Raw genomic sequence first — 25,448 nt, forward strand, 5'->3', positions numbered from 1 at the left:
TAATGTTACTGATAGGATAGGAACGTAAAGTGGAAGAAAATGAAATGAAGAAAAGTAAAAGCCGACTCTAAATCCACACAGGTGGATGTGTTTGCTTCAAGTATATGCCTTGTACTCATCCTGGCTTGACTTCACCTCTTTGACCAAAAGGGAGGGAGTGGGCAGAAGATATTTCACAGAGTCATGCAGTTTGACAACTGAACACTCCCATAAAGTACACATGGATTTAGATAAAGTTAGCAGGAATGTTTTTGAAGATTTGTGGGTTCTAAATTGTCGGGACAAGATGTGTCAGTATTTATGACTGCTGCACGGGTTGCAACCTTTAAGTCCGTACAAGTATTGTGACATATGCAGACTTTGCTCCAAATCCCGTTTAAGTCACTGTGATTTCGTAGGAGTTTGAAGTTTTCTTAATAATCAGCACTGTTGCAAATCCCTGTGTGCAATCAGAATTTACAAATGGATCTAAAAATACAAGCAGAAGAGACAAATTGCAGAGGATTTTTTTTTAAGCATGAGTCATCTTTGGTTTAGGTGAAAAACGCCCATTTTCCACATAGTGCACAGTGCAGCATAAAATAAATAACTTAGAGTGCACAAATACTCTTCAATTTTTTTAGTCAGTGAGTCTGTTAAAGCATTGCTTGTTACAGCTTTTCTACTTTTTGGTCTGTACTTGAATGGGACACGATGACTGCACTCACAGCGGGTAGCATACCTCAAGGAATCACTTGTTGCTGACTGATGAGTCTTTATATGTTTGACTTTCAACAAACAGGCCTCTGTCAGAATTCTGGTAAAATAACAACTTTCAAAAACTCAAGATGTGAATTGCATTATGGAACGTAGCTTGGTCTGTAATCAGGGTCTGAAAACACCTTTTATTAGATGATCAAAAAAATTAAAGGTACAACATGGGTGGGTGTGACTTTTTGTAAAACTATTATCATTTTTTCCCCTTTTTATTTTGAGTGGTGGAAGGGATTAATGGCAGTTCCATTTATTTCAATGGGGGAGTTGATTTGACACGAGTGCTTTGTTACATGCCTCGTCACGGGTCATATTAAACTTAGTCAAGGCAACACTTTATTATATTATTAGATGCCACACTACTCTGCTAATTGTAAGATAGAGAACTGTCATGATGAAGCTGCATTTTAATATGTAAAATGTATATGTCATGTTTTGACACAGACGAGTTTGCATACTACATAATGGAAGAAAATATATACTCATAATGAAATAGAAACATTAGCAACTACATTTTTTAGCAACAGGTGGGGTGCACCCTTGACTGGTTACTAGACAATTGCAGGATGTGCTGTTTTCTACTACTTAGGATTCATTATTTCTCGTTACAATTGTGATCCAAACAAGTGATTACGGGATTTCACTTAGAAATACATTTCGTGTCAAAGTTGTAAAATATGATGAAGTTCCGAAATGAATGTTGAAACTAGCTTTGCATCACTTCAATGTGAAAAGTTTGACACTGCTCCATGCTGATTTCAACTGAACTCCATTGCTCCCTAAAAAAGACAAAGGGCAGAGGGCAGATCTTTGCAATTTTGTATTTATTCAAAGACCTCAAAGGGCATTTAACAAGCAAAATAGTTTATTGGTCTTACAGTGGACGTGAAGTCAGTCTGAACAGAGTGTCATGAAACATATCAGTGAAACATTTCTCACAGTAGAGTGAGACCAAACCCTGCTCCTGCAACAAATAAGAGGCATGAGTCACTTCTCCATTTGGCTGAGGGGTTTATGACCCCACAAGCCTCTCCCATCTCCACAGTAGAGAAAAAGTTGGCCCAGAGCCCAAAATGAAGATAAGGAGTTGCACACCCACTTGAACTCCAGCAGACATGCACACAAAAACGACACACAATCCCGTTTCCTCCCAAAAACAGGCTGTAACGGGGGCCAAAATCACCACACTCGAGAACACGCACACACACAGGAACTGAGATGGCATGTCGACTGTGATGTGGTGAACAATGGGGGCGCACATTCCTTATTCATGGGCTTGTCAATAAGGATGAAAAGAAGTGTTAATGCAATATTGGCCACAAGGTCATTGGCATGAGTTACAAAACGTTCATTCTTTCCACAGAGTGGAAGGACATTCATTTTTGATAGAAAAAAAGAGCTTAAGTTGATGTTAAAATCATCTCGTGTCAGAAAACTAAAGCACCCAAGTAAATTCATATTTGCATGCAATTATTCAAAATGGCGTGAGAGTAGACAAGCAGGTATTTAGATAAACAGGCAGAAATTACAAATGTGACGTGCACGCACACACACACACACACACACACACACACACACACACACACACACACACACACACACACAATCTCACACACACACCTCAGCAGGGCCCTATCTGCTTCAACATGGACACAAAAGCAGCAACACACACAAACACACACATTCCATGAGAGTGCCCTCATAGGGGAAAGGAAAAAAAAAACCATTGGTCCTTAAAGGAAAACAAGTGGTGGTTGTGTCAAGCCAGTGTAGATCGGCAGAGTAAAACTCCCTCCTTCTCTCCCCTCCTACCCTCCCTAACTCCCTCCCTCCCCCCAAGCCAGACCCGCCCCAGGACCAGCACTATATCAGGAGCTGGCTCGCCACTACCCAACTCCACTCCTGGTCCAAGCGGCTCAAACTCCTCTCGTCTCCTCTCTCGAAAGACTCTCAGCCATGCAATCCAGCTACAGCATCACCGGTGGGCCTGTCATGATGAACAGGCAGAGCTACAGCTACTCATCCAGAGCCGCGCCCAAGGCTCGGAGCTTGTCCGGACTGAGCGTCAGAGGTCCTCGCATCTCCTCTTCCACCATGTACAATGTCTCATCCGGGTATGGCAGTGGTTACGGCGCCGGGGCGGGATCCTTCGACCTGTCACACGCCTTGGACCAGAACAACATTCAGCTGAACGAGAAGGCCACCATGCAGAACCTGAATGACCGTCTGGCCAACTACCTGGAGAAGGTGCGATCTCTGGAAACCGCCAACGCCAAGCTGGAGAAGCAGATCAGAGAGTACTACGAGCAGAAGGGGCCTGCCGCCGACAGGGACTACAGCAACTACTGGGCCATTATCAATGACCTGAAGGACAAGGTAGGCAGCGTCGATGCCGTGCAAGATGTTTGGGCTACTGTTAATCATTAGCATGCTAGAACGATATGGGTTTAGAAATGTTAAACTGCACACGTTAAAATTGACATTGACCTGACATAGTTCACACATAGGGTGCTTTTTAAAAAAACAAAAAAAACAAAAAAAACAGCAACACTGCTTTCTGTCTGACCAATTCTCAAATTGTGCTTTAATTTAGATCATGGGCGCCACCATCGGCAATGCCAACATCCTCCTCCAGATTGACAACTCCAAACTGGCTGCTGATGACTTCAGAACCAAGTAAGGCCTTAAGTAATATCTTTAATCAGTGCTCATATTCCAAACGCCAAGCTCATTGTCCTTTCCATGGCAAAATCCAACAGGTTCGAGCATGAACTGATGATGCGACAGTCCGTCGAGGCCGACATCGCCAACCTGCGCCGCCTGCTCGACCAGACCACTCTGACTAAAGCTGACCTGGAGATGCAGATCGAAGGCCTGCAAGATGAGCTGGCTTACCTCAAGAAGAACCACGCAGAGGTACAACAAGCATGACATGTGCAACTCTTGTGAGAGGTTTAAAATGCTAACTTTTTCGGTGGGTGTGTCTGCTGCTCAGGAACTGGCAGCGATGCGATCACAGCTGACCGGCACAGTCAATGTGGAGGTTGACGCCGCACCCCAACAGGACCTCAACAGAATCCTGGAAGAGATCCGCGCCCAGTACGAGGCTATCACAGATAAATACCGCCGTGACCAGGAAACCTGGTTTAATGAGAAGGTAACCCCCACCCCCACCCACCCACCTCATTTACTTTGAATCAAACTGAAGAATTGAAATCACGCTTTTCTCTTCCTTAGTCGGCCGCCTTGTCGAAGGAGGTGACCATCAGCACAGAAACCATCCAGACGTCCAAGACAGAAATCGGAGACCTGAGACGTACGCTGCAGAGTCTGGAGATCGCCCTGCAGTCCGAACTCAGCATGGTGAGAGACGAAAGCCAGACAGCCTTGTCACAATCACGCCTTATATGAGCAAAATTCCTCTCTCGTCCAGGGAAACGGAGACAGTGATAAAGGGTACAGAAGGAGGGCTTTACTGAAGAATGCGTTTGGGGGGGGGGGTGCTGGGAGGAAAAAACATTTCGCAGTCCAGTCAGGTTCTGGTAGACATTAAAGAGCTTGGAGAAAAAGGGAAGGAATGCAGAACACGATGGTCTTGTTAGTTCAAGAAGGCCTCTGCAGTCAAAAAGACAATAGCGTAGCCAGTTTCAGATACAAACCAGGATGTGATTGTTCTATTTCAACATCTAATGTGACACCGGTTCAACTAAACATGTTTTTCTTGTTTTAATCTTCTATAGAAAGCGGCGCTGGAGAACACGTTAGCAGACACAGAGGCTCGTTACAGCGCCATGCTCGCCGGCTTCCAGAACACAATCAACATGCTCGAAGGAGAACTAGCCAACATGCGTACCAGCATTGAGCAGCAGGGCCAGGAATACAGGATGCTGCTGGACATCAAGACCAGGCTGGAGCAGGAGATTGCAACCTACAGGAGCCTACTGGACTCAGAGGAATCCAGGTAGACGCAAATGGAGATAATTGGAGAATGCATACATTAAAAAAAATGGAACACTCCATTCATTGTTTATTTTCTCTTTCCTTTCTCAATTAAGGCCTATTGGTTCAGGTGAGTGATTCTTAACCCCAGGAAATGATATATTACATAATCGCATGGAAAATTGAAACACTGCCATTTTGTCTTCTTCACAGGGAGCTCTAAGACCACAGTCACAACAACCACTGTGCGCACCTCCAGCTAAAAGGTCCAGATAGCAGGACAAAAAACACATGCACACACACACACACACACACACACACACACACACACACACACACACACACACACACACACACACACACACACACACACACACACACACACACACACACACACACACACACACACACAAAGCTATTACACCTGATATGTAAAACTATGGTAAAAAAATCACTGACAGAAGATGAAAGTTGAATGCCGCGCTCGAGACCGAGAGGAGACGAAAGGCTGCGTTAAAGTTTATGAAACGGAGGAAATGTCTGTATGTGTGTTTGCATGTGTTGTCCAAAAAAATAAACCTGCTGGGGATTACAAAGTGTGTCGTTTTTTTTTGCAACAAAACCTGAATGCTATGATGTCTCTGTTTATGCAGTTGTCATAGCAACTGAGTTTACATTGCGGGAGGTGGGATATGGGCTGGTGGAAATGAGTGTTACGCAAGGGCGGTGTTGTCAGGAAAAGGCTCAACAATGCTCAAACTTGTTGATGTTAAAATTGCACTCAAAACCTTAAGTGAAATGAAAATCAAACAGAGCAAATGACCCCTGGATTTAATAGATGACACACCCTAAGGGCTGAGTAACCTTTGCCCTGGAGGCTGTCAACGCTGTTACCTAAGTAACAAGAACACACATACTTCAATACAAACACACGGACTGGGAATGCAAATAGTGACAAAGTGAACAAAGACAGGCAGTGTTAAAATCTCGTAGCGCACTTTGGACTCATTTATGATGTAGCGTTTGTAGCTATGAAAAAGTAAAGGGAGGGTCAAGACGAGCCTTTTGAACAAAGCACGGCCTTTTATGACATAATCTTACATATTTGCATGAAACAGGAAATAGAAAAAAAGGCATGGAGCGATAAAGTGTAAGTGACACACTACATTAAGCACATTTTGAGCAGTAAAACAGCAAAATCCCGATGAGGAGTTCACATTTCTCAAACAATGGTGTAATGTTTGCTTTGGAAAGTCAGCGATTACAAAGTGGGTGGGAGTACAGCACCCTACCCCCACTGTGAAGCTTTATGGGCCCATATTTGGACACATATTGAGCACGCTGCTGTTACATTACACTGTCTATGTAAAAGATCTTCCAACATTGCTCTCAGCCAAAGCCATTGCGATAATAAGGTCAGAATATTTCCTTTACATAAACAACAAGATATGAAGCAGTAGCTCTAATGGCTTGTTATGAGTTAACTGTAAAGTATACAGTAAACACCAGTTTTGAGGTCATAGGTCACATAACACCATTTATTCGAAGCTAAACAATGAATTTTCAGATTATTTGGAACATTGAATGCATTTTGTCTGCTTGGCGTACATACCAAGTAGTTGGCATTATTTTTCCACTTGACTCGGGTCTTACATAAGTGATCCACTCAATTGTTTTTACAGGTAATTTTCTACAGATTATAATATTGTCAGATAAAATTTGACTACATGAATTTTATTTGTTAAATGACTACCATTTTACTTTGCAAATCATCACCGCGGCTGTTTTTTATTCAACGTGAAAGGGAGGATTGTATTGTAAGGGTACCACAGATAAAAGGGTGAACGGCCAGCTAAGCGTAAGATTGCTGTTTTGACTCCAAACATGTTAAAATAAATATCCTTGAGGACGATAGTGAACCCAAAGTTGCTTAAGCTTAAATGTTCCCACTATATGACTGTAAAGGCATTTTAGCTCATAAAACCATCCGTTTTGCTCAGTGTTACCTCATGCTGTGCAAAGGCGATTCAGAAAATAACAATCTAATCCTGATAACTTTGCGACAAAGCCAAGAATGTTGAAAAGAACTGGATAAAGTTTAGTTTGAACTGTTGCCAGAGGTGAGACTGAATGTTTTATTGTTATTATTTTTAGTAATATAAACACCTGTAAGCTAGTGGTGAACCATCAGGCCCAGCAAGGCCTTCTCAGCTGGGCTAAGTCAGAAGCACCAAGTATATTTACAATCAAAATAGTATAAGTTGCTTTTTCTGTTGCTAACCTCAGTAATTTACACTATTAGTAAGGTACACCCTGAACTGGTTACAGAGTTTTTCAACATTTCATCATAATTAAATATAACATTTGTAGATAATGTCATGCATTTTGTCTTCATGAGAAAATGCATTCATTCAAGTTTGATTTTATTTGTAATTAAAATTCAAACTGCCACAAACAGTAACGATAAGACATGCTGATTAGAAAAAGACCTTTCCAGAAAGTCTGGATGAATTCTAATAAAAAATAAATAAAAAATAAGAGAGGAAGCCGCTTCAATGGGTTCTTTGCCTTGCATGGAGGTCTGCCATGTGAAACGGCCTTGAGGCGCGCAGAGAGACTTAGGAGGGGACCATGGGCACAAAAACATTCGTGACTCGCCATTATGAAACCGGAACTATGAAAATTCAAAGCCGGACTTTGTATGTTTCCGGCTGCTTTGATTTTTGGCAAATATGTTTCTGGAACTTTCCCACCATGTTTAACTTCTTTCTGCTGGAGGAGCAAGCAGAAATCAAACACCCACCTGTGTAATGTCACCATGGAATTTTCACAAATACAAATCGAGTTCTCATATCAGTGACATATTTAATTATGCAACAGTCATGCTGTGTCATCAAACCTCATCGTGAAACTTTCCAAAGTTAGCATGGAGCAAAGATCGGAATTGAACATAAGCAAAAAGCACTTCAGATGCATTCAGGCTTTGCCAAGCATGAGGTAGCTAGCTCTTTTGTGCATGTGGGAACAAACCTCTTCTGTCCCATACCACCATCTGAGTAAAATGAATGGTATCAGCATTGGCAAAACATGCAAGGGTGATTTGTGCAGTGCAAGAGGTCTTGGCTGGTAGGTGGAAATTAAACAGGTAGAGCTGGGCTGGCTTGAATTACCACACCCACTTTTAATCCTAGGAGTCATAGACAAGGACCGACCTAATTGTGCACAACTCATAGTGTTTGGAATGGTGAGACTGCATTTTAAACAAAAAGCACACTATTAATAAAACAGGTTTTGTACAAAGAAGGGCTTGGATTACTTGACATACCACATCCACCTGTATAAACCTTCACTGGGGTAGGTTTATTTGTTCTGGGTGGAGGAATACAGCCATAGTATGTACTGACAAGACGTGTTCTGCTAAACTTGAATGTCATCGCTGAGGGAAAGAACCTCGCTCCAGAAAGGCAACGTGAGGCACATTTTCCCCGGCTGTCAAACTGTAACTGAGTATGTTGCGTCAGTTGAATTTTCCAAAAAGCTCCATGTGGATGTGCTTGACTTTTACACAAAAAGGCATTCATTGCACCAGCTACAGTGCATTTGGACAGCCAGCAGTTGAAAGCAATGTAAAGCATACTGGAGTTGTTTTTCCTTTTACAAATATATAATATCCGTTTTTGTAATGCCATGCATTGGGTAGACCGAGAGCCAGACCTTTTAAGAAATAATAATGCTTAGTTTTGATTGACACCATCAGAAGGTATTTCATCTGTACTCCATCATACTCACTAATACTACGTCATATCATTCCACCCATTTGATTTGTAGTTCATGATACTCGGGAAATAACACTCTAAATAAAATCATATGTAAAATGCCCAGCACAACCCCAGATTAAATTTATACAGCTTTTAGCGATTCAAATCATGACTGGTCAACAAGAAAATTAATACAATACTGCCACCTAGTGCTCAACCTCAGTAGCACGTGTTAAAAAAAAAACATTTTCAAGGGTAATGTTTTAAATGATTCAAAATGACATTCAAGAAATGGGAATAACATTTTGTTATTTTATATGCAAAACCACACAGTAGTGTTTTCCCTCTAACCCATGTATTTGAACAGGAAAATTAAAATTACGTTATTTAAAGAAAATCTACATTCTGTAATGGGCCACAGAACTAAAATGGGAAATGATATAATCTTTGTTTTCAGTTGTTTTATTATTTACATGCAGGGAAGGGGACAGGGAGGTGCTCACTCACCTGCCTGCCCTGACCACATATCACTGACCACCAAGAACTATCACAACAGACTTTGGAATAAGTGTCATTAAAGTCCATCACAAAAACTCAAAACATTAACTGTTTATCAATCTCAAGTGGTGAGGGAAGCTAAAAGAAAATTATATATCATCTTAAGTGTCAACAGTTTACCATTCCTTATGTTAATGAAGTGGTTCTGTTCTGTTTTGTATGGTTTAGAACCACTGACTACAAACTCCTAAGTTTAAAAAAATAAAAAGCTGATATCTCCATCATGAAAAATTGTAGAACCAACATTTGTATGTCAACATATTCCCAAGTAATGCCAAACACTCACCTCCCTTTACTTTGAACTTTTCATTCATTCTTCATCCATTAAAAGAGATGACACAAGCCATCAATCATGACCTTTATTTTATTTCTTTATTTATTTTTTATATAGGGGAACCACAAGTACTTTAAAAGAAGGTTATACGGCGCTGTACACTTGGGAGCAGAACAGAAAGACTGTATTAGTCCTATCTTCTCCCTTTAAATACTATTTATTTCAATGTTCTATAATCTTATCATGATACAATAAAAGCTTGTGTAACTGGTCCTGCAGCTTTTCTGATATGTCAATACAATTTTTGTTGGGACTGTTATTTCCTTAAATTTGTTTTCCAAAAAAGGAAAATAAAAGCAATGCTCAAAAACCATACGACAGGCAGAATCTGCCAGGTTGTAAGACTCCCAATTCACTCACACAATAGAGAGAAAGAGAGTAAAGGGAAGGAAGGAAGGAAGGAAGGAGAGGGCGGGGGGGGGGGGGGGGGGGACAAGTAGGGATAACTATTTTCCTGTTCTTGAAGGCTGGTCCATGGTGGGAATCGACATCAGTTCATTGTGAGTTGCAGAGAAACACAAAAGCTCTTTTGCACCTTCTGCAAGCACCACTCTTTCTTTGTCCGTCCGTCCGTGCTCTCACTTCCATAGTTGTGTGCTGAGAGTTTGGGCGGATGCGGGTGCTGCCCAACCACCCATAGCAGCTGGAGGCTGAGCGAAGGCCATGTGTCCGGGTGCGCCGTTCAGATGCAACCCTGACATCTGATGGCTAACCTGAGGGTGGGAAACACATTACAGTCAACACTCGGGAAGGAAAATGTGACAGTCAACGACCCTGTATCTAGCAATGACCCGACAAAACATCATTGCATATATTCTTGAGAAAAAAATTCCATGTTGGGAGTCCTCATGCTTAAAACAGGCTGGCATACTGAAGTGTTCTTGCCTGGGTCGTGCCTCCCCTCTGGTGATCAGAATTTCTACTGCAGCTCTAAATGACATCCAGAAATCTCCTCAAGCTTTCCCATCCACTCTTAGTACCGTAAAGAACACTTAACCATCACACATCCTGCTATCACGAATATGGTTTGGCAGGGACATTTGCTTGCATAGTTTTTAATCTCGCTGTCAGTATTTTTCCATCCTATATTTGCTTGGTCAGAAGCTTGCATATGGATGCGAGGGCATTTTACACAGTGATTTTACGAAGCTATACCTGAGCCATGTTCCATTGAGCTTGTTGCCCAGGCTGGATGGCGTACATGCCCTGGGCAGGCACCATGCCTGCAGGCATCGCACTGCCATGTGGCGCCATCATTCTGGGGGCCATGCCCATCACGCCGCTAGCAGGGGCATTTCCCATGAAGCCATTGGGCATGGTCATTCCAACCATCATTCCCGGATTGGGCCCCATCATGGCTGCTCCACTCTGTGCCATCATGGCACCCATGACGGTCGTAGGGGGCACAGCAGTGCCCATGCCAGGAAAGGCCTGATAACCAGCAGTGGTCTGGACAGGATACTGCATCTGAGAGGGTCCCATGAACATGCCAGCTGAGAGGAAGAGGACAAAGAGCATTACGCAAAAAACAATGTTTAAGTACCGTGACATACAGGTTTGCTTGGGTTTATTTGTGAGGACTACTCTTTTGATGTTTAATGATAGGACACAGTACTCTTTCTAGGTTTTATGTAGATAAGTTGCAGAACTTGCTGTTCTCTTACCAGCTGGAGCCTGTGGTGTCATGTTGTTGGTTCCATAGAGTGACAAGATGGAGTCCTTGGACAATGGCTTCTTTGTGTTCTCTTCTGTCTTAGTTGTGCTGCTGCTGCTGCTGTCATTGAACAGGTCAAGATCGCCGTGTACTGACACCGACGTGGCTCCACCCACTGCTGCTGGCGGGGCTTGTGTAGGAGTGCCGGCAACACTGTTGGAGCTCACCTAGATAGGGGGGGGAAAAAAACAGCAAAAGTTTAGAGTTTCCTGAAGAATGTTTTTTTTTTTTTTTAATTCCACCTGATGCCAGCACTATGGTAGGGCTCTACCTGAGGAAACTGAGCAGTCGACGTGGATGACGGTAGGGGGTTGGATACCATGGGACCGAAAATGTCCAGGTCATTGTTCTGGCTTGTGCTCGTGATCCCATTGTTGCTCGGTGCAGCTGCCGGTGCGTCTACAACAGAAAAGTCAAAAGACTGGTTTTACAGGTAGAAAATAACTACGCGAGGTAAGCAAGATCTGTCAGGCGCATACACAAATGTATTTGGATCGGGCACAAATACAAATGTATTCGGATCGAAACTAATGGGACATCCCGAATATGGAGAGTGCAAGTGTGTGTGTGTGTGAGAAGAGAATGAGTGACAGTAAGAGATAAATAAATAAATCACCCTTATGTTTCTCCACTAACACATACTCCATCTAATTTTTGTTTAACGAGATGATAAAAATAATCCCACAAATCATGTTGTCATTGACCACAAGACAGCAGCTCCCTCCTTTTTAGAGGCAATTTATCCTACAAGAGGAACAATAAGCATCAAAGAATTGTGGTCCACCACATATGTGACTTTAAAGTGACCCTATCCTGTTTGCTATTTTGAAACATAGGGAAAAAAAAGGCTAAAGTCAGCAACACGCATCATTGACTGAATCAGCAACTTTAACTTCCTGCTAGACCAAGAATTTCAGAAGTTCACTGCTTCTGCATTTCTGGATGAACAAGTAACTTTGCATGACAAGCAACACAGTTCATTACAGTTGCCTGTCGGCTGTTGAGGATTTAGAAATATCGTTTTCTGCAGTTTTGTGCGCAACAGAAATTGGAAGGACAATATTTTGTCTCAGTATTTTTCTTGTAATAAATAACTACAAGTAGGAACACAAAATACTGGATGGCATTCACAGTTGGTGTTTGTTTAGTGTGTCACGTTCTTCTCCTTTGTTGAATTCGTGAGCAGCGTAAAATTTCATATTACGTCACACTATTTATGTAGCTGATAGACATTGCCAGCGGGGTTTCGCTTCCACATTACAAAAGCAAACTCAAGAGCATTTGTATTATTTTGCCCCTCTAATGTACTTTTACATGGGATGACGATGCCGTGCAAATTATATCAGTCAGGCAGCACACTCACCAAGTGCTAGTAGGTTCACGGAAGGTTCTGGTGTCTTCACTGGGCTGATTTTTGGGGCTGGCCTTGAGTCTTCATTCTTCTTAAAATAATAGATAAATCGGCATTTAAGAGGGTAAACAGGTGAAAGCTGAGAAGATTGTGCAAATGCGTACATGAGAACTTACCTTGGCGTAAGATGACACCTTGTTCCCTCGCTCAGTCTCCTTCTCCTTCTTAATACAATCTTTAGGCTGAGAAACGAACAGAAAAAAAAAAAAAATAAAGGAATCCGTGCAAGTGTGAGCGGAGTATAGAGTGGTCAAAGAGTAATGTTAAAAAGCGACATACACTTCCTCCATTGGTCAAATTCCTGCTGTAGTATTTCTTCTTCTCATATTTATCCCTGATGAAGAATTCAACTGCTCTGAGACGAGAGTCAAGGAAATACACAGTTTGCGGTACAAGTGCACAATGGAATGAGCTTCAATCAAAGGGATATAATCAGGGAGACCACTGAAGGCTACAAGCAAGAACAATCCAGGAGACAGTTTAGACACTCCTGGTTCCAAAACCAAGGCTTTAAAGATGAGCGACTGCATATTGACACTTTCATGTAAGTGCAGGTAGCGAAAGATACTGGTCTGTTTGAGGTCGTCTGAAGTTTGCTGGAAGATCGGCCTCATATAGCTGCCTGGCCTTGGTGTTTCCCATATCCTGCATACGCTGACAAAAAGAAGAGAGCACTGAGGGGTTAACACAGAAATACTCTTTCATTGGCTATGATCACTGTGTTCATGTAAAAGCTGTCAGAGAAATAACAGCGCCGAATAACCATTAAATGACTGACATTTGGAGGATTTGTATTCAAAATGTGAGACTTAGACTCAACTTTATTCATCCCTTGGGATTGCTCCCTCTGGTTCTGAAATTCTGGTTCCAGTAGCTCACACAGAAATAGTACGAGAGAACATTGCATAGCAATAAATAGATTGTTGAGTAATAAAATATTGAAGGTAACACTTGGGTATGCTAATCATGTGAGGTCTCCTTTGTCCTTGATGAGTTATACAATTTGATGGCAGGAGGTACAAAGGACTTTAGCAGCTAGTCTGTTGGTCTGACACATTTTGAAGCAAAAAAAAGTTTAATTAAAACCAACAAGCCAGTTGTGTACTAGTTGTTGCAGTAAATACAGGATTCTCAACTATATAGTCCCATGATTCTAAAATGGCACGTAATGGTAAAAGATTATATTTTAAGATGGGTGTCATTCCTTCTGCTGTTAAGTGGAAAGGTCCGTCAAAATATCAGTCCGAAAATCAATCTACTCTTCTTCTAATGAAGGAACTTTTGATCACTGCAATATTGCTGTCTAATAAAACTTTTATTGATGTGCATCCCTGTCCTGCACTACAACATGTCTCCATGGTCCTCGATGACATTGTCAGGTGCAGAGAAGACCTGAGTTTTGTTGTTTGAATGGCAACAGGTGGACATGTACTATTTTTACTTAGTACCTTGCGATATCTAGTGGAAGCCCATTTGATTGGTCTATCACTACATGTCGCTAGCATTGATAAAACATACATTTAATTCTACCAGGCAGCGCCCCAACCGATCACTGTTTATTGATTTCATTCATTGCGCTTGGGGAGTTGTAGTACCTTGTGTTCTGACTAACTCTATAGATAATGGCAAAACCTTATAGCTAAAATGATTAGACTACCGTACCTGGATTTGATCTGAGGTCCATTGGTCCAAGTTGACTGATTTCACTCGAGATATGTGGACACCGAGGTTCCTGTGGATGCCCGCACACCGAATGCAGATAAATACGCCCAGGTTCCAAGACGCCCATCTCGGACCTGAAAAGGTAAAGGGGCCTCATGGTGGATCGAACCAGTATTAAGTGGTTTATGACTTACAGGTAGCACGCAAATACTACTTATGCACTATACACTACTCTCTGTGACGTGACGATGGGATTAGATTAAAAAACATGATCAACATGCTGTGATGATTAGAAAAGTAGACGCGGATTCATTGTGAACTAAAGACATACGACGTGTTTTTACGAAAGCGATTAGCCTGCTAGCTGGGCACTTAGTTTAGCTTCAAAGGACGCGGTGTCAGCTGACTCCCGGAGCCGCTTCCGTACCTCGGAGTCGCCTTGTATCGGCTAACGGATGGTACAATTGTTCTAAATGCGTACGAAGAAATACAAGTCGACGTAGGTGTGGCAAAAAGTAATCAATTATCGTCAGGGGTGAATGTCGTACCTTTCGCCTCGCAGTCGGCACAATACTTGTTGTCTTCCTCTCTGAGCATTTTGGACAGGATGGCCTGGTGCTGCTCGTTCAGTTTCTGGGCCTTCTCTCGCTCTGAACGGGTCGTCATGTTCGCTTCTTCCGTTTAACTTGTCGAATAAAATGGCAACTACAATGATCTGTCGATAGTTGAAAAAAGTTTCTGGTAAAAGACCATAATCAGAAAAGCGAACGCCTTCGTTCTGCTGATACGAAGACACCCGGAACCGGAATCTCTTCTCCGCCCACGGAAATTCTCAAGCTGACGCGGCGGCCACACAGGATTGGACGGGCACGATGACGTCATATGACGCACGGAATTTCTTAACATTTCGGATCAAAGGAAATGTTACGCATGGCTTCAGAATGCCAAATTTATTCATGCAACTTTTACACAATTACATTACAATTAATAACAATCATTATAGCCGTAAGGTGGTAGTGTAATGTAGGGGTAAAAAAAAAAAACCCTGTAAAGTACACTATGTACAACCATTCCATTACACAGCTAGAGTACACAATCAGTGTTATGACTTTTGAGCCGTGCACTTGGTAAATTTTTGTTGAGTCAATTCAGTTACAGTGTGAACTAGTAAGTCATGGTGCCACGTGTTTTCTTATTTTTATTTTTATCATTGTGGCTTTAATTTGCCGTGGTTTAGAATATCCATAGGTGTTTCTAATAATTATGGTTATGTGTCACAAAAGAAATCCACTGTAAATTATAGTCATTGTCATATTGTCAGATTTTCATAATAATAAAATAATAACATGAATACAACAATAATACATAATATAGTAATATATTCAATATGTATAACATAAGCCGCAACACATGGACAAATCCTTATTGTGCGTAGATTTTTAAGCTCAAACTTAAAAACAAAAAATGAACATATCTCCTAATCCTAATGTGCTAGAAAAAAAAGAGTTAAGATATTTTTTCCATCAGCACCATGAATACATTTAGGGACACAAATCCATTATTGATGAGGATTTGTTGTTGACCAGTGTCATTAATCAACTCAAAATCACAATCAAAAATAGTATACAGTATCTTTTTTAAAGCCCACACGTGCATTGGATCCCAAAAGACTGCAGGTGTGCTACCAAAGGTATTTTGGGCGTACAAATATATCACATAAGTCACAAAACTATAAATAGAAAAAAAAACAGGTTCGGGATTGGTCCAGTTAGTATCATGCCAAATCCAGCAGAGCTTCAAAAAAACGTTTCCAGGCGAATCTTGAAGTTATTCTCCTGATGTCTGACAGCCATATCATGTCGGAGTAGCATCTCTACATACGGTGGCCAGAAAGTGGAGTCTACTGTCACATAAGGGTCATGTGGCGTCTTTAGGGCCTTGTTCATGAGCAGCTGTGAGAGGAAACAGTGAATATGATTCATTCTCACGGAATGAATCAAAAACGCCTTTTCATGTTCTCAGATCACGCTGAAGTGGTTGCCAGTCAATCGAAGGGCACACATCCCAAAACAACCATTCGCACTCACAATCACACTTCTAAACATTGAAAGTTGAGTCGTGCAACAGAACTCACCTCCAGAATATCAGTGAGGGAAATAAAGTCTTCATTTAGATCATTGGAAATTTTCTGGAAAAAAAAATGGGGATCATGAGCAGCAGTATATCAAACTTTTTTTAGATTTGGTCTCAGCTTCAACATGCTTGGGAACAGCAGAAAACTGAACATACCTTCTCCCTGCAAGGAGAAGGAACATGTTTTGCTAGGATGTCCCCCAGAGATTCCATCAGCTTTTCATTGTAGGCTTTCATTTTCCTGATCTTCTCCTTGGTTTCAAGCACAACACTGGAATTCATGCGACACACGCAAACCACTATAATGTGAATTCATTAACAGACACTTCTATTCATGTGAAAGTACTGGTGCAGTAAGACCTTCTTGAATGTTAAGTGGAAGAAACCCAAGTGCATTAAGTGGTTGTACAAGACCTCACATCTATTCACAACTTCACACTTCCAAAGGCTAGCAAGAAGTTGAAATGTTTCAACCCCAGTCACTAGTTAGGTATTCTGATTGACACATTTCATTGATATTGGCCTCAAACACAAATGTGACAAAACAGATCAGTTGGGTCAAACTTAAGCGCACTCACCTGTGCTCTGATAATTTCTCACTTTGATTTTGAAGTCGCTTAGCATGGTCAGTGACAGCCTGTAGCGCCTGCCCCTTTTCCTCCAACCACTTGAATTCACTTCAACACACAATTGACACGAACCCGTCAATAAAACACGCCGCAACAAAAAAAAGTCATGCGTGCGCGCAAGATACAAGGTTACGCACAGCTCTTTAGTTTCTCGTAGATTGTCTCGCTTTGCTTCGTAGCAAGAGAGAACCATCTCAAGTTCAGAGCATAGCTTGAGCATCTATGGAAAACAGGGTGGTCAGATCAGAAGCACGCTCCTTTTTCAGTGGTGTACTTTTCTTGTGCATGTACCTCCTCTTTTCCAGCTTTAAGTAACACCTCAGAGTTTTCTGCCAGCACTACAAGGATGAAAACAAATATAGGAAACTGATGCAATTCCAACAATTTATATCCAGTACAAAACTTTTTCTTGCGTATTGATCAATACTACCAGTATAACACACACTTTGGAAATATGCAAATACTATCCTCAAATTAACTTTGGTAATTTTAGGATTGTATGTTATTAATAACTAATTATATTCATTTATGAGAAGATCTGGTTCATATTTTCTCACAATTATTAGGAAAGAGATAAATATCAATTTGCAATACTTGTAAATCCCTGCCAGTGTTAACATTTACATCACAAATGATTGCTTCCACTGACAACATTCCTAGAAAATCCCATCGCTGCTGGTTTGCTATTTTTAGGTCCTTGGGTTGCAGTATAGACTATAACATATGAACGAACAAAAAACAGCATGAGGTTTAAGACTAACCTTGGGAGACATCTGCATTGAACGTTATTCTCGTTTAGATTTATAAGAAGTAGGTGTTATTTAATGATCTAATTAATATTGTTTCAGAATACAACTTATGATGAATGTGTAAAAAGTCATATTTATTGCATATACAAATGTTATTACGGTTACTTACATCTCGGTTCCACCGTGAGCCACTGCTTCATTTCCGCTTCTGTTGCTAATAACCGATTAACTGACTAAAGGAAAACCATCACATTTGTTATCAAAAATGATCACCAATACTTTTTACTCATAAACAGGCCCAGGCCACAATGAAAAATACTAATTAATTTGGAACAAAAAAAATTATGGAATGAAGGATATAGGAAAATGAAAGGAAACATCAAGTGTATCAGGAAACTAAATTCAGTGTGTACGCCTGCTATATGGCAAGTATAGACTCAAAAGTAGATGAAAATGTTCAACAAAATCAAAATGTGCAGTCATCTCACCTGCTCTTGAGTATTTTCACATTGCTCTGGCTCATGTTGCATAATTTTGTTTTGAAGCTGCAACGGGGTAAGAATTTTGTTTAGTTTCAACAGAATTGGAGTTGACGCAATCAGGAATCAAGGACATAAGTATAATATGGATATCTAAATCACCTTTTCAAGATGAACAAACTGCTGCTCACATTGGTTCATTAGTTCCAACTGGGCAGCTTCTGACAGTTCAGGTAGAGCTTGGTTTCCCTGTGTAAGTTCATCCTGCATATACAGAGGCAATTTTGAGCAGAATGTAAAATCATGTCATGCAGTATTTTGAGAAAGAACAGTACTTACCCCATTCCAGCATTCTTATCATTAAGACAATAAATATTACGATCTCAAAATTTGATGTGATTTTTTTCAAGGTAGTCCTTCCATGTTTTTTTTAATTAAACAAAAGCAATAAAGGTACCTGTATTGTATGAATGAATATGTTAAAACAAGCCATGAATTAGTATGAGAGTTTTACTTAGTCCGTAGCTTCACGCAGGTTGGGACTTTATAGTCAGGCGATGTTGCGGTGGCCCATGGCATGTAAAATCGTTGTTTGTAGTGTGACATTCGTGAAACCAAAACAAACTATTCGTGTTAATGCAATTAAACCTTAAGTACACAAGTTAGAGGAACTTAACGCTTACCATATTTGACGAAGTTGAATTCACTGAATTACGCCACAACAAAAATATTTCCTTTTCAAAATGCCGCCAATATTGATGACGTCATTCACGCGACGGCGTAACTGCAACGCGTTAAAGAGCACCACTGCTGCGTGCAAACTACGCATTAGTGCGTGTTCATCAAACTAAAAGACTAAAGACAAAATAATAATCTTTAGGAAATAAATCTTCGCGATATTCATCGGTCAATGAATGCACTTCGGGTACTTTTTAGCTTCTGACTCAATTTTGTGCCTTTATTGGCAATTTTACCTTATTAAATATTTTTGTATTATTTCAGACCGTAGTTACCAAGTAACTTTTCAGTCACGCAGTCAAAAGCCAAGTACACCTTTACCTGCTTTCATGCTTAAACAAGATTAAAAAACAACAAAACATTTTGGTACTAGTAAATGAGGAACTGTCAGAATATGTCGCTGTAATGATGATGATCATGATGATGAATATGATCATTATTATTATTCATATTATGTATAATGGATTATTATTATTATTATTATTATTATTATTATTATTATTATTATTATTATTATTATTATCAATGTTATAATTGATGTTCTTATTTTATTAAAGTGGTCTGTTCAGTGTAGTGGGCGTGCATTGCCCCTATTGGCCAGCAGGTGTCTCAGTTTACTCCTCTCCTAACTAATAGACTCGCTGATTGGTCTTATCTTCCTTGTCACTCCCTGAATATCACAATGTTCGTTGAAAACAAACTTAAGTTTCCGAGTCACAAATGTTCTACCCATACATCAATTATCCGAACCGCTTATTCTCGCAAACGTGAATTCTGGTGACCGCGAGCAGCAAGATAAACTTTGTTATGGTGTGCGCCAAATACCTTTAGTATATGAAGAAAATACACCCATCAAACAAGTATGCCGTTTAACATATTTATAAAATATCAATAAAAATAGTATTTATGCGTAATTACATGGTCCTGATTAACTGTATGCTAATTTTAACCACTAGGGTGTTCTGTCGATCCTTTAATAATGTTAAACGCATAAATCATCTTTACAACGTTTCAACGTCTCAATGTTTCGAGTTAAATATCTCTCTCTGTACTAGTGTATTTATTTTCTATTCTTTTGCTTTGTTTTACTCTGCTATTTGGCATTACAAATGATAATCTGTTCTCAATTGCCTTAGTAAGGTTATAATAATAACACTAATACTACTACTACTATAATAATAATAATAATAATAATAATGATAATAATTTTTGTAATTACAAATTACAATTACCACCACCAAATTTCTACTAGTATAAATACTTCTCTTTTCATTAAAATGATGGCGTTTCTATATATTAAAACTAGTTGTTTACCTTTTTGTTTATGATTTTCTTTATTAACAATGGAATACATATGATCACTGAATTCCGTTATACTACCCATGTCTTTTGATTCTTAGTTGTTGAAGTTAATACACCAATAGACTGCAACTCTTTACGACAAGAATGTTTAGGGCATTCTGCTTATTTGGTTGCCATCTAATCATGTTTATTCACCAGCGCACGTTTTAGGTGAAAATACAATGTTTCAAATGTAGCAGCTTCATTTTAAGGCAAAACGGTGTACTCCTGCTGTTTTCAAGCTTCTTTAAATGTCCAACTATATATTATTTGAATGATCAACTAGAATTTGATTAATATGCAAATTTGCCAACAAACCGTTCTGTGTGAGCCTTCAGCGCAGCCTAATTAATCAACAGTTAAAGGAAATTAATACATACATCAATTCTGTCAGAAACATGCTTAGCTCAATCGCCCGTAAAATTGAAGTTTGAAGTATTAACTGGCTCTGCAGGAAGGCTATGATTAAAACTCTGCAATCCCTCTCCATTTAGATATATAGAGTGATTTAACTCGAGGCAAATATAAAGTCGTTTACATGTCAATTTTTTTACAATGATGACAATGTTATTAATTATGAGAAAATGATTGTGATTAATATAATAACTATTATTGATGATCATTATATGCCATTTTTAATATTTTTACTAACATCGGTTTCATTATTCACAATTTAAAACGGAGTTCATCCATTCCATTTTCTCACAGCAGTTGTGTCATTCGGCCATCAGCTCAAAAATTAATTTAGCTGTGCACCTGAAACTGTTTTCCACAAGGTGCAAATAATAAAATAAAAGGGAGTGGGGGAGAGAAATGAGAGGGGGGGGGGGGGGGCAAGGGGAGGACTGTAGTATTGTTTCAGTAGGGACTCATGCATCAAACTTCAATTTTCCGGACGATTGAAGTAGTGATTTTTTCCCCCCCATCTTGAAGTGAAATACTGAAATACACTTAAGACCTTCAGATTAATTACCATGGAGTGGTCCCACAGACTGTAGGCTAATGTTACTTCATGGGGCCTCCTGACAAGCCCTCATAAAATAAACAAGTGGAATCCGTAAACTTGGGCTACCATAACACTCTCTCATCATGCATATGTTTGATTCAGGATGGGACCCACACGTAAAATGAATACTGTAGCCGGGAGTCATGACATAAAAACACCTCATTGGCCACTAGGCAGATTGCATCATACAAATTCATAGATGACACAATGGGCATAAGAAGAACAAAATAGGATAATACTCTTGTGAAAGTGCAGATGTTTTCTGGTGTGCCTAATGTAATGGCCCAAGGATTAATTAATTGGCTTTCAATAGAACTTCAAGTTGACTAACTTGCAGTATATATACTGGCGACACAGTCCTATAAACTTATTGAAGTTTAGAGTTGGGGGAAAAAAAAAAGCAAACACTAAAACAAGCCCACACAAAGAGACAGGTCTACTTATCATTTCTTTGAACAAAGGAGGTTAAACGGGAGGCAGCCTTTTGAGTTGCTGTTCATGACACTCTCTCTTTCTCACATCACCATGTTTTCAGCTTCATTAAACCCCTTAAAGACAAAAGGAATAAAGAAGCAAAAGGAAGAAAACAAACAAAAGGCTCCCTAACCAGACTTTGGCATCAATGCCTTCATAGTCTCAACTCTTTATGGGCTCCCTACTTAACATTAAAAACACTTTCAAAAAAATCCATTCCTTGTTTAGAAACCCTTCTTGGACAGAAGTCAAACATATTATTCCACAGCTAAAGCGTAGAAAGACAAGTGACTCACAAAAAAAAAGGCCACTTTCATTGTAATTCATTGACTTGTTCAAAACTGCAGGCAAAGAAAAGGGCCAGACATTAATAGCCGCAGATGCCCTCATGAAGGGAGGGTCTATGTCGGCATTATGGCCTTTGTTCGCACTCACTTCAACTGTTTAAAAGGAGGGTTAACTCAATCCATCAAATTGTCCGAAATCGTGAGGAAATTTCAAAAACCATATGGCCTCCAAACGTTTGCGTCCTTTTTGTGCGGTGGGACACACTTGTCTCAGTATTGCAGGCAGCGGGGGGCCGCCCAGCGCCTTTGTGGCTCGGCACATCAGGGAACGCTGCTCATTTGTCCCCACTTTTCATGCTTTACGCTCAAAATTACGGCCCGGACCCACAGAACAAAAAAGCCCCATAAAAGCCGGCAGAAACTGGGCCAAAACTTTGTGTTTTCGTGGCATCCTCGTCTTTATTTGCCGGGGCCAGATTTGTGTTTCTCACATAAATTTTTGGCCCGAATGGAGAAACACGTCTGAGGGTCAAGAAGCCACGATACGCTTTTAAGACGTGAAAGGACATGAGAGATTCCGGACCACAATATGTTTAGAGCGTCCCCGTAGAAAAGGACACAAAGGGATTAAATAGTGCAGTATAATACATTTAAATAGACGCGTTTGATGGCTTTAACACGCCCGAGCGGCGTGTCGTATAGCACGCGGTTTTTATTAGTCTGCATTTGAGAAAGTATAAAAATGCTTAGTTAAGAATTACAACGTAAGGAAATATTCAGGAAAAAAAGCCATTTTATTCCCATTCTTGCCTATATACATTGCAGTCTGTGCATTAATTGGGTTTCAAATCCTGAATTTTAGAAAGGCACTTACAGGTGTTCAAATCATAACAAACGGTATCCAAACAAATTAACCCCCCCCCAAAAGCCTCAAATTCACCGCAATAAAAAGTCGGTTTTTTTAGCCAGCAAATAAAATGCATCATCGTAGGAAAAAAAGTCCCAGTCTTCATGCACTGCGGCACAAGGTGAAAAGAGGAAGCGAGCCTGCACCGGCTCACAAAACAAAAGGTTTAAATTAAAAATAAACGATCGTAAAATAAATAAAATCGGAATCACAAATCAAATCACGCATTTGCATGCAAAACATAATTGGGTGAGGCCCTCTGAAAAATAATGTAACAAACAGGTGTGTGCGTGCGCCTGTGTATGTATGTTGGCGGTGGGGAAACAGTTATAATAATAATAATAATAATAATAATAATAATAATAATAATAATAATTTACACGTGTCATTTTTGACCATATTGCTCTGATTGCAAAGACTGTCACATCGTAAATTACAACTGCATATTTCTTTTTGTTGTGTATCCATGCTTATATGCGCCCATACAAAAGTATAATTACATTTTGGTACATGTTCAGAAAAGTGGTACACAATATAAGCAGTACGTTATACAAGTAAATCCTCGACGCTGTTTGTGTTCATCGTCTTTTTTTCTTGATGAATTGTTTTTTGGCACTCCCGCGCTGTAGCGCCGCACCATCAGTCATCCACGTCAATCTCCACGTCCTCGTCCTCCGAGCACTCTTTGCTCGTTGTGTGGTCTGAGAAAGGCGACAGCGGGGACCTCGTCACTTTCTGGCCGAGATTGTGCTCCTGCTGGCCTCCCCGCGTGGGGGAGTCGACTCGCGGATGGCCCAGCGTGCCGTTGGCGCATTTCTCCAGGTCGGCCAGCTTGGCCAGTTTGTCCAAGGGGACTTGGCCGACGGCCTTAGCTGACTCCACGTCCGCTTTCATCTCCTCCAGATCCCGCTTTAGCTTGGCTCTGCGGTTCTGAAACCACGTGATGACTTGCGCGTTGGTCAGGCCGAGCTGCTGGGCGATCTGGTCCCGATCGGCCGGCGACAAGTATTTCTGGTACAGAAAGCGCTTCTCCAGCTCGTAGATTTGATGGTTGGTGAAGGCCGTGCGGGACTTCCGGCGCTTCTTCGGCGTGGTTCTCTGGCCGAATAGGGTCATGCCGTCCCGGCCTGGAGGGGACAATGCACAGCGGTGAAAAAACAAAACAAAAACAACAATGGCTTATTTGGAAAATGAGAGAAAAAGCTGACTTTTGGCACCAAAAGTGGCCCCCTAATGTACAGCATCGTGACCACTCATCTCACAATACTCAATTTTAACTAGCACTAATTTAAAAATTACGGTTGCAGTTTGCAGTCTTTCACAGCTCATATACTAAAACGGTGACTACCAAAATCATCAAAATATCCCCGGTGCAGTGCAATGCAAACAATCCCATAATTGTGCCATAAATATATTTCAATACCGATCAAAACGAAGCCATTCTTTTGTATTACACTACAGTGGTGATGCAGGTGTACCTAATGTTGTGACCGATGAGTGTATATTAAATTGACGTGTAAGGCTCCGAAACCATATACGGGACCACAGCAAGAATAAGCAAAAGGCCAAAAATTAAAAGTAGATGACTTCAAAAACTTTGGGGATTTGACTTGTGTTTGTTGGCATGCACTGATACATATGTCTTTGAATATATATATATTTTTTTTACAAATTTCATAATTATTATCATTAGGACGCCATACCTTCAGCCGCCTGTAGCACGCTGACTTCCAGCCCCTTGAAGGTTTTGCTGGCCAGCTCCTCCAGGGCGCACAGCGGCGAGGTTTGGGTGAGCAGCGCACGGCTGGCCAGAGGCAGGCTGGAGGCGCGGTGCTTCTCGCTGGACGAGATGAGATGAGCCGTGCCACAAATGGTGTAACTTCGCTTCACGGACGGCTTGTTGAGGATGTCCTCGATGCTGAAGGGGGTCAGCGGCTTATTGGAGTTGGCGGGGGGTGGCAAGTGGTCCAACGGGCTTCGCCTCCTGTTTTCCCCCGCATCACATTTGGCCACTTCTTTGGATGTCATCACTGGTGGTGAGTTGGGCTCGGTCGGGGTGGGGAAAATCAGCTCTTAAAACGAGTGAGGCTATACAAGGGAGAATGTTGCAAGAAGTCACATAACAGAGGAAGATTGGAGGTGGACAATCTTATTCCAAAACGGGATGCCTTCAAAGTGCGCCTCCGGAGTCCGGTGCAGCGAAAAGCCTCCCTAAAAATGGCGAGCTCCAAACACTTGACGATTACTAACAAGTTATCACTGACTGGTAGCTAATCAATTATTTCCAGTGGCACTTTCGCCCTCTTCCCTTTCACTCTTTGACTATGTTGCAGTCCAGCGCAGAGCTTTTTGCGACTGGGGGGGGGTGGATGGGGGGGTCCCATTAATTAGGATGCATGGCTGGAAGGAGGAGGAGCTCGCCGGAATTATCATGCGTTGTACTCATATCATCTTTGGTCTAATTTAGTCGTGTGGTGACTTACGAGGATAGCTTTGTGGAGTCAATAAGGGGGGAGGAGAGGGGAGAGAGGAGAAAGAAGGAGGAGGGGTGGGGGGCAAACGGGAGAGAGGGAGAG

At 41.0% G+C, this 25,448-nt stretch overlaps 4 protein-coding genes across 6 annotated transcripts; 1 reads left to right on the top strand and 3 right to left on the bottom strand.

The window, feature by feature from the left end:
* Positions 1 to 2,642: 2,642 nt before the first annotated feature.
* On the top strand, positions 2,643 to 5,106 carry LOC147056672 (keratin, type I cytoskeletal 13-like). Its single transcript, XM_085911793.1, has 8 exons — positions 2,643 to 3,129; positions 3,347 to 3,429; positions 3,513 to 3,669; positions 3,749 to 3,910; positions 3,991 to 4,116; positions 4,494 to 4,714; positions 4,809 to 4,822; positions 4,906 to 5,106. The coding sequence occupies exons 1-8, from the start codon at positions 2,710 to 2,712 to the stop codon at positions 4,953 to 4,955; spliced, it is 1,233 nt and encodes a 410-aa protein (XP_085767919.1). The 5' UTR covers positions 2,643 to 2,709; the 3' UTR covers positions 4,956 to 5,106.
* A 3,827-nt stretch (positions 5,107 to 8,933) lies between these two features.
* On the bottom strand, positions 8,934 to 14,957 carry smap1 (small ArfGAP 1). 2 transcript variants are annotated; one of them, XM_085913003.1, is made up of 10 exons: positions 14,678 to 14,957; positions 14,130 to 14,263; positions 13,036 to 13,121; positions 12,747 to 12,822; positions 12,584 to 12,649; positions 12,420 to 12,495; positions 11,328 to 11,455; positions 11,007 to 11,223; positions 10,498 to 10,835; positions 8,934 to 10,055 (listed from the first exon to the last, which is right to left on the bottom strand). In XM_085913003.1, the coding sequence occupies exons 1-10, from the start codon at positions 14,793 to 14,795 to the stop codon at positions 9,921 to 9,923; spliced, it is 1,374 nt and encodes a 457-aa protein (XP_085769129.1). In that variant the 5' UTR covers positions 14,796 to 14,957; the 3' UTR covers positions 8,934 to 9,920. The 2 variants fall into 2 exon arrangements, with proteins under 2 accessions (XP_085769129.1, XP_085769128.1); XM_085913002.1 differs by having other exon boundaries at positions 12,420 to 12,498.
* Positions 14,958 to 15,078: 121 nt separating this feature from the next.
* On the bottom strand, positions 15,079 to 18,932 carry cenpk (centromere protein K). Of its 2 annotated transcripts, none has more exons than XM_085912264.1 (10): positions 18,803 to 18,932; positions 18,282 to 18,383; positions 18,129 to 18,185; positions 17,810 to 17,873; positions 17,183 to 17,229; positions 17,029 to 17,111; positions 16,841 to 16,939; positions 16,419 to 16,533; positions 16,264 to 16,317; positions 15,079 to 16,081 (listed from the first exon to the last, which is right to left on the bottom strand). In XM_085912264.1, exons 1-10 carry the CDS (start codon positions 18,803 to 18,805, stop codon positions 15,926 to 15,928), a joined length of 780 nt encoding a protein of 259 aa, XP_085768390.1. In that variant the 5' UTR covers positions 18,806 to 18,932; the 3' UTR covers positions 15,079 to 15,925. The 2 variants fall into 2 exon arrangements, with proteins under 2 accessions (XP_085768390.1, XP_085768391.1); XM_085912265.1 differs by lacking the exon at positions 18,803 to 18,932 and adding an exon at positions 18,459 to 18,646.
* Positions 18,933 to 23,511: 4,579 nt separating this feature from the next.
* Positions 23,512 to 24,900, bottom strand: lbx1b (ladybird homeobox 1b). Its single transcript, XM_085912778.1, has 2 exons — positions 24,576 to 24,900; positions 23,512 to 23,999 (listed from the first exon to the last, which is right to left on the bottom strand). The coding sequence occupies exons 1-2, from the start codon at positions 24,898 to 24,900 to the stop codon at positions 23,512 to 23,514; spliced, it is 813 nt and encodes a 270-aa protein (XP_085768904.1).
* Positions 24,901 to 25,448: the final 548 nt, after the last annotated feature.

Source organism: Syngnathus leptorhynchus, chromosome 5 (genome assembly GCF_054491065.1).
Source record: "Syngnathus leptorhynchus isolate UIUO chromosome 5, UIUO_Slep, whole genome shotgun sequence".
Taxonomy (NCBI): domain Eukaryota; kingdom Metazoa; phylum Chordata; class Actinopteri; order Syngnathiformes; family Syngnathidae; genus Syngnathus; species Syngnathus leptorhynchus.